Genomic DNA, 14,884 nt, shown 5'->3' with positions numbered 1-14,884 from the left:
CGCTACTAAAGCATTATTGTCACTACCGAAACATGGGATGTTTTGTCAAAAATACTGAATTATCAACTAAGATATTATGATATTTCTTGGTCCCATGTATACTCCAACTAATTAACCCTTAAATTTAAAATCAGTATGATCAACTTTTTGCCTTTTACAAAGATAAACTGGATACAAAATACAACAAATCTCATAAATTACACTTGAAATATTGTTCAAATGAATGTAAAAGTTATTGATTTACCTCTGAAAAAAATGAATAAAATAGCAAAAATATATATTTACAATGTAGATGTAAGCAAAATCTTAATAGGTCAAAATAACCCTTCTAATTAAATATATAATACTGTTTCAGCAGTGACAAATTTGGGGAGAGGACAAATATTCCAAAACCTTCTGAAAATATGAGAATTAACTGCAGAATTACTAGAAATGTGTACCTTGGACATTATACAATTTGCATACATACAATTTTTTTTGGAAAAAGACGTTTTGGACCAATTCTGTAGAATGGCCCATATAAAACCAGCTAAATGTAACATGGATCCTGTGGAGTCATTTACAGTGATTGGTCTGATATGTACACAACACAAATAACAGAATATACATTTTTGAAATCAGATGTTGTTCTTTTTTATTTGACCTTATTTACAGATATAAACATTCACAACTTAACAATCAAGGTACCTAACCCTGGCAGCAAAGAACCAAAATGGTATCAATGATATAAAAAAATACTATGAAAGTCTCTCAAATAAAAAAGTGGGCAAGTTTTAACTGCCTTGGCGCCCAAGCTTATGCTTTAGTTTCAGAGGGTAAGAGATCGAGAATGGAGGCAAAGGACTTTGGCCTCTCTAGAACCACCACGGGCTTCAAGAACTGGAGTTGTTTTATAGCTTGGTCCCCACAGCCCCCTAAAGCCCTCTCCAAAATCAGACGAAGATTTTGGATAGAGGTACACTCTCCTTTAGAGATCAAGTGCCTCAGAGGGGACGAGCGAAACTTGCGGCTTCGCGAGACAGGGGCTCCTCTTTGAGTATTCTCCTTAACCGAGCAGTTCCGTCGAAAACAATCTCGGCGACGGGGCGGATCGGGCTTAGCAACTACCGCAGGCCACGGCTTTTCCTCCTTCTCTTTAATGAAATTCAAGAACGACGACTCAAAGCCCATCGGTTTGTAAGTTGCGATGTCAAACGCTCGCGGGGCTAGACTGTGCGTTACAGGATCCTTCGGGATTGGCGGAAGAGGCAGTGGAGGTGGCGGTTCAGAGAGTTCATTCTTCCGTCTGAGGGGCTGCCGAGTTGGGGTGGGAACTGATATGGAAACAGCAGAAGGAATGTTAATAGATTTACTGTCTTTAGCAGAGGGTTCAAATGAACTTTCATCAACAGCGATTCTGAGGGTAGAGGGTGGAGAGAGGTCAAGCGGCGGGGGGCGTATAAGAGGAGGTGTGGTTAACTCCGACTCTGACCTGTCTTTGTGCCTGGGACTCTCCTCGGGAACAGACTCTTCAGGGTGGCCGCTGGACTTCGGGGAGCCGTAGAGCAAATCCTCAGCAGCAATGAGCAACTTTCTATCAGGGAGAGGCTCCCCGGAGAACTCGATCACTTCCGGCCCCTTTGATTCAGTTTTGATCGAATGGAGGCTCATTGGCAGCGACGGTCCACCTGGGGTCGCAGGCTCGGACTGATACTCCATTTTGAGGACGCCGTTGGGAATTCTTGTTAAGTCGGGTATAGCAGACACAGCGGATTTCTTTTGTATAATCTCCTCTAGCTTTTCAGCAGTGTAACATAATTTGTCCTTATTGTCAGTCAACTGTTTGCGCTTGAATTTGTGAACCCTAATGTAATGTCGATTCAAACTATGCATGCTCATGACTACGGAGTCGCAATTCTGCACCATGCAAGGGAAGGCCACGGGAAAGCAACGGTCCTGGCACATCTGTAAAGCTTCCTCGTGCGTTCGGAAGACAATCAGTTCAAATCCTCTTTTTGATTTGAGTTTGATTTTTGATGTCTTAGGTACTTCGTCTAGCTCCTCCTCTGCAGTTTCTTCAACTGACTCAAAGTTCTCATCGGAGCAAGAAATTTCCTGATCCTTGAGGCAGCACCTCAAAGGTGGCTTGTGAGGAAGCTTTTGGGAATCTTTCGACGACTGGGAAGAAGGTGAGATGATTAACTTTGTTTGGCATCCACTGTTTGACTCATCTTTTTTAGGCGTGCTCTGGAGACGCACCACAAGGGAATCCGACGGATCACAGTGCCTATAGAAAACATGCTTTTTAAAGCTCGATTTAAACTCGCTGTTTGCAGATGTAGCAGCTGGAGTCTGGTTCTGGTGAAACTGACTTGTGTGTCGCAAGAGGCTGCTGTTGAGATGGTATGACTCGTTGCAGTTAGCATAGGTACACTTGAACCTCGGTATGGGCTCCTCTGATGAAGCCATCTGTCTTTTTGCTATGCTTTTTGACTTGCAGGGCATTTTTGAAGATGTGATTTTCTTTCTGTTGAAGTTGTGTGCTCTACGGTAGTGTTTGGTAAGACTAGACAGGTTGTTAAACTGCTTATCGCATCCTTTGTGTTCACATGGAAAGCACAGCTGCGAGCGGTTATAGTGATGCACCAACTGAAGGTGGCCAACAAGCGCATTCTGATTGTTGAAGGCAGCGTTGCAGTTTTTATGCACGCAGTGAAAGGGTTTATTGTACTTGGTGAGGATGTAGCTCAGATTCCCTTTTGCCACCAAGCGGCGACTTCCCCTAACATCAACGTTTGAGTGATTTACATCAGCATCAGTTTGAGAAGGGACTTTGCTTTTCTCCTCAGCTTTAGCTTGTCCATTTTTCCTGCTAAGTTTGCTCTTCCACAACCGATAATCTTGTTTTTGACATTTCTGCTGCCACAGGTGCTTTTCTCGTCTTTGGGTTTTAACCTCTTCCACCTTTAAAGACTTTGACTTCTTCCTGTTCCTCACTTTAGATGATGACGACACCGATGCTTTATCAACCAGCCTCTTTTTAAAGGAGCAGCTCATCTGCTCAACAACGGATTTATTTATGTGATGCATATGTATATAGTGGATCCTTAATTCTTTTTTGTTTTTGTAGCTCTTAGAGCAGAGATGGCACTTGAAAGGCTTGAAGGTTTGTGACTGAAACACCTCCATCTCCTTCACCTCTTCTTCAGAGTAAGCATGAATCTTAATATAGTGCTGCATTAAAGCACGACTAGTAACGCTCTGGTAGCGGCAACTTTTCGCTTCGCAAGTGTAAGGTTTCGTTGTGGCCTGCACAAGGAACTCGCTAAGTGGTTGATCGTCCTCCAAGACAGAATTTTCAGCGCCATCAGGTGTTTTGGCAGTCTGAGACTGAAACACCTCCATTTGTTGAACCTTCTCCTCAGAGTAACCATGAATCTTAATGTAGTGCAGCATTAAGGATTTACTGGTAGTGCTCTGGTAGTGGCAGCTTTTGGCTTCGCAGGCGTAAGGCTTGGAGGGCTCGCTTTGCAGTTGCTCCTTTTCAGAGTCTTTAACGTTGTCACGTGTTTGTGGCGATTCTGGCTTGCTTAGCTGCTTCTTTGAATCACTACTCGAAACATGAGGTCTCACCTCATTTTTGTTGTTCGCTGCTTTGGCAGGTGACCTTGCTTTTAAGGTAGACGTGCAAGTGCTCTGTGAATTTCGCGTAGCATATCTGGTGCTGGGAGAATTAAGGCTTAGCTGATTCAATCCAAGCATGATCTCGGTTAATGCTGCACCAAGATCCACGCTTGAAAGAGTTTTTTCACAGTCTATAGACTCGGGAGCAGGTGAGGGAGCCTTTTCGTGATTAGATTCTTCTGTAGACGACCTTCTCAGAGGGTTATCCTGACCACTTTTATGCAATTCACTGGCTTGAGTCTTAGAATGCTTTGCTTGTACTTTCTTCTTGCATAATTGATCCTCCTCATTGAAATCGTCTGGATGAGCAATTCTCAAGTGCTTCTGAAGTTCTCGTGCGGTAGTATATGTCCTTCCACACTTTTTTAAGCCACACGTAAACTTTTTACCATCAAAGCAGACGGCAACGCACGTCAACGAGACCTTAGATTGGCCGTTGGCCGAGAGCTGTGAAGAGCTTGAACTTTTTTGGACTCCATTCTCCACTTCCACCTTCAACCCAGAGCTTTCCACAACTGGAAGCAAAAGTTTCCTTTTCATTTTTCTCTGAGTCTCAAAGTCTTTCTCGGTAAAGGTGATGTCATGGGTTGCCAAGTGCTGAAGAAATTCTTTGCGAGAGTAGAAAAAGTTCTTGCACCCCGGGCTGGTGCAAGTGTAAGCGGCATCGCGGAAGTGCTGCGCCTCGTGGTGGTAGAGCTGCCCGAGGTCACAATAGGAGAAGCTGCAGCCTTTCAGATCACAGCCGTAGGACAAACGGAACCCATGACTATGCTTATGTGCTATAAGTTCATTGGTGGTGTCAAAACGGGCACCGCATCCTGTGACCACACACATGTAGGGGTGATCTCCATAATGGATCCAACGGTGCTGGCGATGGTGAAAGGCAGTCATGAAGGTCTTCCGGCAGAAAGTGCACTTTTCCCGGCGGTCTTTCATCTCCAGATAATGTTTTAGATTGGGATCTTCACCATCATGTTCATTTTTGATGTGCACACCCAAATATTTGAAAAGTTTAAAATTCTTTGAGCAGTTACTGGCTGGACACTGGTAAACGTCACGGTTCTGTAACTTATAGTGTGTTTTAATGTAGTCGAATGTAATAAAGTCATTGTCTACTTGCTTTTCAGGCACGCTGGCAGCTTTCTCTAATATATGTTCTAATACAACAGGGTCATGGGTGGACTGATAGTACATGGCAAGAGAAGGATCTAAAGGAATTTGACCTGGCTCTAAATCATCGAAACTATCCTCCTTGAAATACTGTTTCGGGTCCACCTTCTTCTTCACTTTTTTCTTTTTCCAGTGACCCTCTGCAGGAATCTGAATGTGTTTTTTGGAGTGTGGCTCAAAGTCTTTTCTACTTTTAAACTTTTGTAGACACACAGGGCATGTCCACACATCATCTTCCAAGTGTTTTCTGGCATGGTGACAGATTCGGGTCTCAACCACTTCTTTATGGCATATCTGACAGACAAATTTATTTTTCTCAAGCTTGTCGGATTTCTTAGACACATCCTCGGAGTCTTTTTTCTTTGAGACCTTTTGCCCCTTTTCGGTTTCTGCTTTTTCCACTGTCTGCTCTTGCTCAGTGCTGCTAAACACATTAAATTGACTTTCACTTTCCTTCTCCTTCCCAGCCTCTTCATTCAAAACTTCTCCAACAGTACACAGCTCTTCAGATACTGCTTCGTCCTCTACTTCTTCCTCAGGTTCCAGCCCTAGTAACTGAATGCAGTAGCGCTTCAACGTCTTCCAGTCCCAGAATTCAGGATCAAAGGGCCAATGTGCTTTCAGAGAAAGTAGCAGCTCGCAACGCAGGGAATTTGGAATAATGGCGTTTTCCTCATCGTATTTTTGATCAGGACGTGCGTAGAGCTCCTCAAGGACATCAAAGGCTTCCTGAGCAGGACACAAGAGGAACTCTGTGAGCTGGCAAGCGCGTATAACCTCCACATCATCGGGGGAGGAGACAGGCAACAGCTTTGCAGATCATTGTTTTTGCGTCCACATCTTGGTTTGGAAGCCGAAGAGCCTTCACGCACAGTTCAGTTGAAACTGCGAGGCCAAGTTGCATTGCCTGAAAAAATGCAATAGACAGAAAGTCAGGAACAGTTAGACATTCGGTGGGGGGGAAAATTATTTGATCCCCTGCTGATTTTGTACACTTGCCCACTGACAAAGAAATTGTCCGTCTATAATTGTAATGGTAGGTTTATTTGAATAGTGAGAGACAGAATAACAACAAAAAAAAATCCAGAAAAAACACATTTCAAAAAAAGTTATAAATTGATTTGCATTTTAATGAATGAAATAAGTATTTGACCCCTTCGCAAAACATGACTTAGTCCTTGGTGGCAAAACCCTTGTTGGCAATCACGTTCAGCTCCCTCCACAGATTTTCTATAGGGTTAAGGTCTGGAGACTAGCAAGGCCACTCCAGGATCTTAATGTGCTTCTTCTTGAGCACTTGACCACAAAACTTTCACTAGGTTCTCCTCTGAATCATTCAGATGTTGAAAGTGAAAGTGACAACGTATTGTCAAGTATGGTGACCCATACTCAAAACTGGTCCTCTGCATTTAACCCATCACGAGTGCACACATACAGCAGTGAGAAGTGAACACACACGCGCACACACACCCGGAGCAGTGGGCAGCCATTGCTCCAGCACCCGGGAAGCAATTGGGGGTTCAGTGCCTTGCTCAAGGGCACTTCAGTCATGGTATTAAAGGTGGAAAGAGCACTGTTCACAAGGGGGACCTTGTGGGCGCTGCAGGATTTCAATTCGTCACAGCGTAGTGTGTTCCTAATTGTTTTCTTGGTGACTATGGTCCCAGCTGCCCTGAGATCATTGACAAGATCCCCCTGTGTAGTTCTGGGCTGATTCCTCACTGTTCTCATGATCATTAAGACTCAGCGAGATTTTGCATGGAGCCCCAGACCGAGGGAGATTGACAATTAATTTGTTTTTCTTCCATTTGCCAATAATAGCACCAACTGTTGTCACCTTTTCACCAAGCTGCTGGGCGATAGTCTTATAGCCCATTCCAGCCTTGTGTAGGTCTACAATCTTGTCCCTGACATCCTTGGACAGCTCTTTGGTTTTGGCCATGGTGGAGAGTTTGGAATCTAATTGATTGATTGCTTCTGTGGACAGACGTCTTTTACACAGGTAACAATCAGCTCGGTACCTTTATAAAAGACACCTGGGAGCCAGAAATCTTGCTGATTGATAGGGGATCAAATACTTATTCAATTAATTAAAATGTAAATCGATTTATAACTTTTTTGAAATGCATTTTCCAGGATTTTTTTGTTGTTATTCTGTCTCTCACTTTTCAAATAAACCTACCATTAAAATTATAGACTGATCATTTCTTTGTCAGTAGGGCGAACATACAAAATCAGCAGGGGATCAAATAATTTTTCCCCCACTGTACATTAAAAGGAATAACCAAATAACAAGGGAAGAAACAGCTCTATTCACCTCTGTCTGAATCACACGAATGAGAAACAGGAGATGGTAGATAGTCCTGGCAATGGCTGCGAACTGGAGGCACCGTTCAATAAATGATTCAAGTGACACATCAATTCTTCTCTGCAGTTTGCTCCAAAGGAGGGTTAACTCCCTGACAAACGCCACAGGAAAAAAGAAACATCATTAGAGATGGCATTCACATGGATATATAGATCTCATTACACCTGGTTTAGCATTATCTCCAGTGATCCGTTCACAAGTGAACAAAGCTAAATACGAGTGCAAAGACAGTCCAGAGTAGTTTGGCTATAAAAGGTCCTCACCAGGAACAGTCCACGTTGTCTTGCTGTAGCTGCTGCGTAAAATATGTGGTGCACAGGATGAAGGCTGTGCTTTCTTCCCCCTCAGCATCCATGTTGCAAATAATGTCCAGGACATCTTTTGCATCTATTCTAGAAATCTAACAGACCGAGGGAAAGAATTTAGTTTATTAACTAAGCATATCATGTTTGATCATGATCAGAGTCAGTTATTAAAGGAAGCTGGGTACTTTACCTCTAAAATAGCTTCCTCACTAGGCAGCAGCTGGCACAGTTGGGTAACAAAGGTTTGACGAAAAGTAGATTGGTTAGGGAGGAGGCTGCAGTTAGCACAGGCTTTGTTGAGGATCAGCGCTTTCTCTACCTCCCCTACTTTCTCCAGGTGTTTGATCCGCATTTCCATGAAACCTTCTCCCTCCAAAGCAAGATAGGCATTCACTGTTGGAGAGGAAAACAATGATTATAGTAAATAGCTGAATGTGTTTAACTGCAGATATCAACACTGTCTTAAGGTCTGACTTTAGATATTGCATATATTATCTGGAAAAACTTCAGATATAATATTGTGTTATAAATGTCAGCCTGTCCAAACAGCTGAATAAACAACTAAAGGTTCAACCTGACCCTGGACCACAAAACCAGTCGCTGGGGTATATTTATAGCAATAGCCAAAAATACATTGTATGGGTCAAAATTATAGATTTTTGGTAAAGATCATGTTCCATGAAGATATTGAGTACAATTCTTACTGTAAATATATCAAAACTTGATTTTTGATTAGTAATATGCATTAGTAAGAGCTTCATTTGGAAACTTTAAAGGCGATTTCCTCAATATTTAGATTTTTTTGCACCCTCAGATTCCAGATATTCAAATAGTTGTATCACGGCCAAATATTGTCCTATCCTAACAAACCATACACCAATGGAAAGCTTGTTTATTCAGCTTTCAGATTATGTATAAAGCTCAGTTTCGACAAATTGACCCTTATGACTGGTTTTGTGGTCCTGGGTCACATATGAAAGCAGTGACATGCTGAGTTTGTTTACTCTTACTGTGGGCATAATTAACAATTCTGTATTAAAGGAGATATTCATACTTCCAGAATGAAAATTTCCTGATAATTTACTCACTCCCATGTCATCTAAGATGTCTTTCTTTCTTCAGTTGCAAAGAAATTAAGTTTTTAGAGGAATACATTCCAGGGTTAAAGGTCCAAATTGCAGCTTAAAAGGGCTCTACAAAATCCCAGTAGCAAAACGATCTGTCATTTTCTTAAAAAAAAAAATAAAAATAATAATAACATTCATATACTTTTTAAACCACAAAAGCTCATCTTGCACTTCTGCTACTTCTGCTTACGTCCAAAGTGGTTGATTAAGTAATGCGTAAGGTTGAGCTAGTGCAAGATGAGCATTTGTGGATAAAAATATCTAAATTTATATTTTGCTTTGAAAATGACCAATCGTTTTGCTAGATAAGACCTTTATTCCTCAGCTGGGATCGTGTAGAGCCCTTTAAAGCTGCATTGAAACTGCAATTTGGACCTTCAAACTGTTGGCCACCACTGAAGTCCACTATATGAAGGAACGTTTTCCTCAAAAACCTTAATTTCTTTTTGACTGAAGAAAAAAAGACATGAACATTTTGGATGACTTATCAGAACATTTTAACTGTGGAAGTGAACAACTTCTTTAGTGTGGTGTTACTCACCTTCATCTGGGTCTGTTGACTGGCCGGTAAGCAGTGAGACCAGGACAGGATTATTCCAAGCTCCACCTTCACCTGTGATGTTCAGTAGGGCATGCAAATCTGTACTGCCATACTGCAGCATGGCCTCATGGGCCGCCTGTATAAATATATATATATAAAAAAAGGATATAGATTACATCTGTATACTGCTTGCAGCTAGTTTCTAGCACTGATTGTGAGGCAAAATGCCACTACAGTTTTTTTTTTTTGTCAGTATTGTTCAGAGTGATTGTAACTTGAATCTCACATTGGTAATCAATATAGCATGTCCCTCTTTCTGTTTAATACACCAAGAGTACAAGCCTGTCTAATGCCCTTGAACACTAGTACAGAATGTCTATCATCTGCAACAAAGGTCTTCAATAGGAGGCTTGGCAATTATGATTTGACTTTTCCCTAAATTCCACAATAAGATTTTTAGGATACAGAAAATTTAATTTTGCCTCTTTTGTTCAGCAAAAATTTAACTTTTGATCCATCTCTGAAACCAAATAATTTCATCTTACCTGAACTGAACCATGAAACTGCAGCCATGCTTCCAAAGGTATTTCATTTTGAGGCACTGATAACAACAATTCAAGGCAACTCCTGCAGATGATCAACACATTTGGGAAAAACAAACTGTAAGTCTGCTTTTAATATGATATGTGACCCTGGACCACAAAACCAGTCTTAAGTAGCATGTGTATATTTCAATGTTAGGATATTACAATGTTAAAGATTATGTTTCATGAAGATATTTTGTACATTTCCTACCGTAAATATCAAAACTTCATTTGGACAACTTTAAAGGAGATTTTCTCAATATTTTGATTTTTTTTTGATTTTCAAATTGTTTCAAATAGAATCTTAGCCAAATATTGTCCTATCCCAACAAACCATATATCAATGGAAAGCTTGTTTATTTAAATTTCAAAAAACTGATGCTTATTACTGTTTTTATGGTCCAGGGTCACATCAGGTCAACCAGCTAACAACTAGAGTGGACTGGATTTATTTCCTAAATGTTTGTGAAAAAATAAAATATTGGCAGACATAAATTACAGGTATTAATGTTAAACATTTATAATTTTAGCATCCTAAAAATAGCACTTACAATGCAAGTCTTTTGAGCACAAGGGCAACACTGGGGGAGTCGCCTGTGAGATGCGGCCTGGCAGCAGCAAAACAGTTGATTGACAGACAGTAAACCTCCAAAAGAGGCAATCCGTGTTCCACTGAATTTCTGCTCCCAGCGTAATGCATTAGAGCCTACAAGAATAAGTGAAATGAACAAGATCATAAAAAAAAAAAAAAAAATTTAAGCTATTTTAACACCACACAGAAATGATTTCTTATGCTTTTATTTGAAAGTCAATGCAATTCACTGCTCTACAGAAGTCCAACATATCTTAAATTACCATTTAAATATTCAAAAGTAAAAGTTTAAGATATTTAAAATGCTACAAAAGATCTTCCCAACCCTAAACTTTTGAGTTGCAGCATATTACGCTCAAGAAACAAGACAAAGGTGGAAAAGGCCTGATTTCTGCAGAGGCCGGACAAGGGTCTTTTGAGAGTCTGGCTCGAACACGTAAACCTACAGGTCCACACAAGGGAGGATGTGAGGAGAAACCCCTGATACATCACATCCACACCACTCCATCTGTGCCGAGGCTCTCTGATTGGACCTTAGGGATAAAAGCAGGTATAACTAGAGCACAAAGCAACTCCAGATAACTCAAACTCCCCTGTCACAAACCTTAAGCCTCTAGGATGTTAAATCCCAGCTGATATCTTATTATAGAGACAGAGAGGAAATGTCATGCCATATTTAACCTATAACACTAAGATTAGAAGAGCTTCCTCTGGGTAACTGGGTATAGCCCTGTTAACCAGATTCACCCCAGAGCAACTTGCCGCTTCCTTCTGAGACTTTCATTATCATAAGTAAAAAAAACATAGTGGTTAGATACTTATTCTGCTAATGTCAAAATATATAATATATATAATAATGTCTAAATGCTGAAAGCACAACATAGGACATCACGATTTGCAGTTTCCCAAGATCACACTTATACCTCATTCAAACTAGTGTAATTCAAACCATCAGTTCGCATCAAAACAAGCCTTTTCCAAAGCCTACAGAAGTGAACCGCGAAACAAAGATATACGAGTAGCAGTTTTATAGCAAGTGGCAAACTTGTTCAAACTTGTTTTTAACCAAAACATGTCTGCTCTGGTGAAATCTTATAACTCCTTCCCGCTTCACAAACATCTGCCCATAGGTTATGTTTCTGTTCAAAGAGAAGAATCCATAAAACAAACAGTTTATTACTACCAATTTTAGCTAATTGTTAAATATCTTCTAAGGCAGACAGGTGGGGTGTGGCATGTAACATCTGTCAAGGACTGAGTCAGGGTGGACTGGTTGCCACAGCAACACTGATGCTGAGGAAACTGAGGTTTCAAATGTAGACTGTTAAACCTAAATGGGGCCTTTAGGTTCCCAATGGGATGCTGTTAATGTGCTTGTTATGACCAAATTACAACTGCAGCACCAACACTGAAAGATTAGCTTTATGATGTTATGGTCACATCTTAAAAAACGTATTTGCATGATTGACATGGTGTTGTCATAAATATCAGTTATTAATCTTTAACAATGAGAAAAATCACACCAAAAGGCACAAGTTTGATATAAACTTGAAAGGGGACCATACTTCACATTCCTGAAAGAAAATTTAATTCCTTTTTTAGAATTTATATAGAGCTCATAAACATCTCAGACCAAATCATTTGTGCTAAACAAAGTTCGTTTCAGGAGTCTGAAAGCAGTTCACATTAAATTATGATATATGTGACCCTGGACTACAAAATCAGTCTTAATTCGTACAGGTATATTTGTAGCAATAGCCAACAATACATATACATTGTATGGGTCAAAATGATAGATTTTTCTTTTATGCCAAAAATCATTAGGATATTACGTAAAGATCATGCTCCATGAAGATATTTTGTAAATATAGCAAAACTTAATTTTTTAATTAGTAATATGCATTCCTAAGAACTTCATTTAGACTACTTTAAAGGTGATTTTCTTAATATTTGGATATTACAATATTTTTTGCACCCTCAGATTCCAGATTTTCTAATAGTTGTCTCTCGGCCAAATATTGTCATATCCTAACAACCCACACATCAGTGGAATGCTTATTTAGTCAGCTATCATATGATTTAATATTTAAAAAATTAAATGAATATTACAAAAAAATATTGACTTATGACTGTTTTGTGGTCCAGAGTCACATATATGCAAATATTGCAAACTTTTAAAATCAAACCAAGGCCAGTTTGGTTGGTAGTATGGTCTGTTTATAACACAAACTGGAACACTCTCGGTTCACTTAAGTTCACATTTGCACTACACTAAACAAATTTGCTGTTACTGTACAATATCAAAGACGTATGGTGGAGCTTAAATGAATATGGCAGAACGAGGAGGATACACACTACTGTTGAAAAGTTTTGGATCATAAAATTTATAGCTAAGCTATAAACATTTTTAGCTAAGCTGAATTTTTAGCAGCCATTACCTCAGTCTTCAGTCTCACATGATCCTTCAGAAATCATTCTAATAGAGTGTTTTCACAACGCATGATCAATCGGCCATACTGGCACCACTGAACATAAACAATGCCACTGAACCGAACGAAACTCACATATTTTGCTGATTATTGCTGCTGAAAATGGTCAATTATTATCATGTTCTGGGCTGTAGTAATCTGGACCGGGAAAAACATTTAGAGTACTATAGACTGCCAAAAGTTATAACAAACCAAAGAGAAGAGTGCAAAAAAACTGTGTGAGAAACAAAAGGTGTTTGTGGTTGACCAAACTGAACCAGGATTTTCAGGGCAAGAATCTTGACGACATTCATGTTTGTTCTTATTTCCAGTCAGGTAGCTGAAATATTAGGCTAATATTTTAAATAACACTGCTTGTATGTATCTTTACCACCTATTAATTTTAGTTTGTCAAAAAAATTGCACCCTTTCCTGCTTAATAAGTCCTTTTCTATATGATTTAGCAGTTTCCACACATTTTTTTCCATAGTTTAGACAGCATAAACTAGCAGAAAAATTCAGTAGCACATTTACCATGTCGTCCATGCAGTTGTAAACATTTGAATACTGCCAGTATGTCCGCGCATCCAGGTACCTTACCTAATTGTGAAGTAAATGCAAACCCTCAGTGCTTACCTTTTCTGCTTTTATTTTTCAGACAATAGACAGATCAAGAAATTATTTTAAATAGAAATCTTATGTAACAGTGTAAAAGTCTTTACTTTCACTTTTGATAGAATTTAAGGTGTCTTGCAGATGCAACTCAACATGCTTCCTTTAGCAGATAAAATGAAGGCTTAAGAGTTCAACAGGGCTGTGTTGAAATACTTCATGACAGTTACAGTAGAAAAAAATACTTTTAAAATATATTTTTTTCCTTTTAACAATTTCACTACACACAACCAAGTACGGTTTACTGCCTGTCAACTTATTCCTACATTAACAACAGCTCTATTCATCATGAATTCTATATAACAATAATATTCAAGTGGACTGGTTCCACAAAAACAACCCAGTGTGAATGGAAACTAAACCCAATCATAACTAAAAATAGATCTGAGTGCGAATGCAAAAACAGAACTGGGTCTCTTAAAATGGGTCTGAGTTTGGACTCGAGTACGCAAACACTTCCAAGGTTGATTAGGAGTGACACGTGACAGAAGGACATCAAAGTTAGTAGAGACGGAGTACACGCATGAGATAAACACAACCGAGCCCCACCCCACTAACATGCTGAACCCCCGTTTAAGATATACCTGTTTCAATAAAGCATGGAAATGCCGTTCCAAGCAGGCCGTCTGAGACGAATCCCCAATATGTGATTTTGCAGCAAACAGATACACATTTTAAACACAAGCTCATATCCGCCGCATATTCTGAGGGCAAGAGGAAGCCGTGTTACACGCTATATACAGTATCAGCTAGCTACCACAGCCAAACGCAGCTTGCTACTTAAAACTGCCAACTTCAAGCTTGTAGCGTCTCTAAATTTGCTGGTTATTGGGCGTACGTGCCAAAAACAATTGGGTTGTGGTAGTTTTGCGTTTGCATGGTTCACTAAACGGCCCACTCGTTGCGATAACATCCACGCATGGTTGATTGCAGCCACAACTTGCATCACGGTCAGCTAACGCGAGCCACCACAGCTCCAAAACGTTGCATATAAACAATTCGCATGCATGCAGCGTTTTCAGCAACGCTTACCTGGCAGAAGTTATTGCAATACTCCGTTGACGATTCTTCAGAAACGTCCTGCTGTCGAAGCTCGGCTTCGAGTTGCTGAAAGGTGGCTTGCAGACCCTCCATGGCGAAAAATGTGTCCTCGTCGAGCAGCAGGCTCTGTCGGCCGCTCCAGTCGAGCTCCGCTTCTGCGTTCTCATCCGCCATGTTCACTGGCATCCACGGCGCGTACGCACACATGCAGTCATGTGATGGTGAAGGGCCTCCTGCTCCAGGTGGGATTGAAGAGAGGGACTCCCCCTGAAACGTGCACTTTCACACAACGCGTTGACTCCCCTTGCTTTTAATATTTATTTTGCACAAATACTGGCGGATTTATACAGAAT

General features: G+C 40.3%; 1 protein-coding gene across 1 annotated transcript; it reads right to left on the bottom strand.

Moving 5' to 3' along the window:
• Positions 1–608: 608 nt before the first annotated feature.
• rlf (RLF zinc finger) lies at positions 609–14,814 on the bottom strand. Its single transcript, XM_051134099.1, is given in 9 exon segments — positions 609–5,625; positions 5,627–5,740; positions 7,151–7,292; positions 7,465–7,601; positions 7,697–7,899; positions 9,175–9,310; positions 9,720–9,801; positions 10,310–10,464; positions 14,523–14,814. Coding segments are annotated over 9 exon segments (6,015 nt in total). The 5' UTR covers positions 14,739–14,814; the 3' UTR covers positions 609–795.
• Positions 14,815–14,884: the final 70 nt, after the last annotated feature.

Source organism: Labeo rohita, chromosome 17, assembly GCF_022985175.1.
Source record: "Labeo rohita strain BAU-BD-2019 chromosome 17, IGBB_LRoh.1.0, whole genome shotgun sequence".
Taxonomy (NCBI): domain Eukaryota; kingdom Metazoa; phylum Chordata; class Actinopteri; order Cypriniformes; family Cyprinidae; genus Labeo; species Labeo rohita.
The sequence above is the reverse complement of the archived record's forward strand: the minus strand, read 5'-3'. Positions and strand labels throughout refer to the sequence as shown.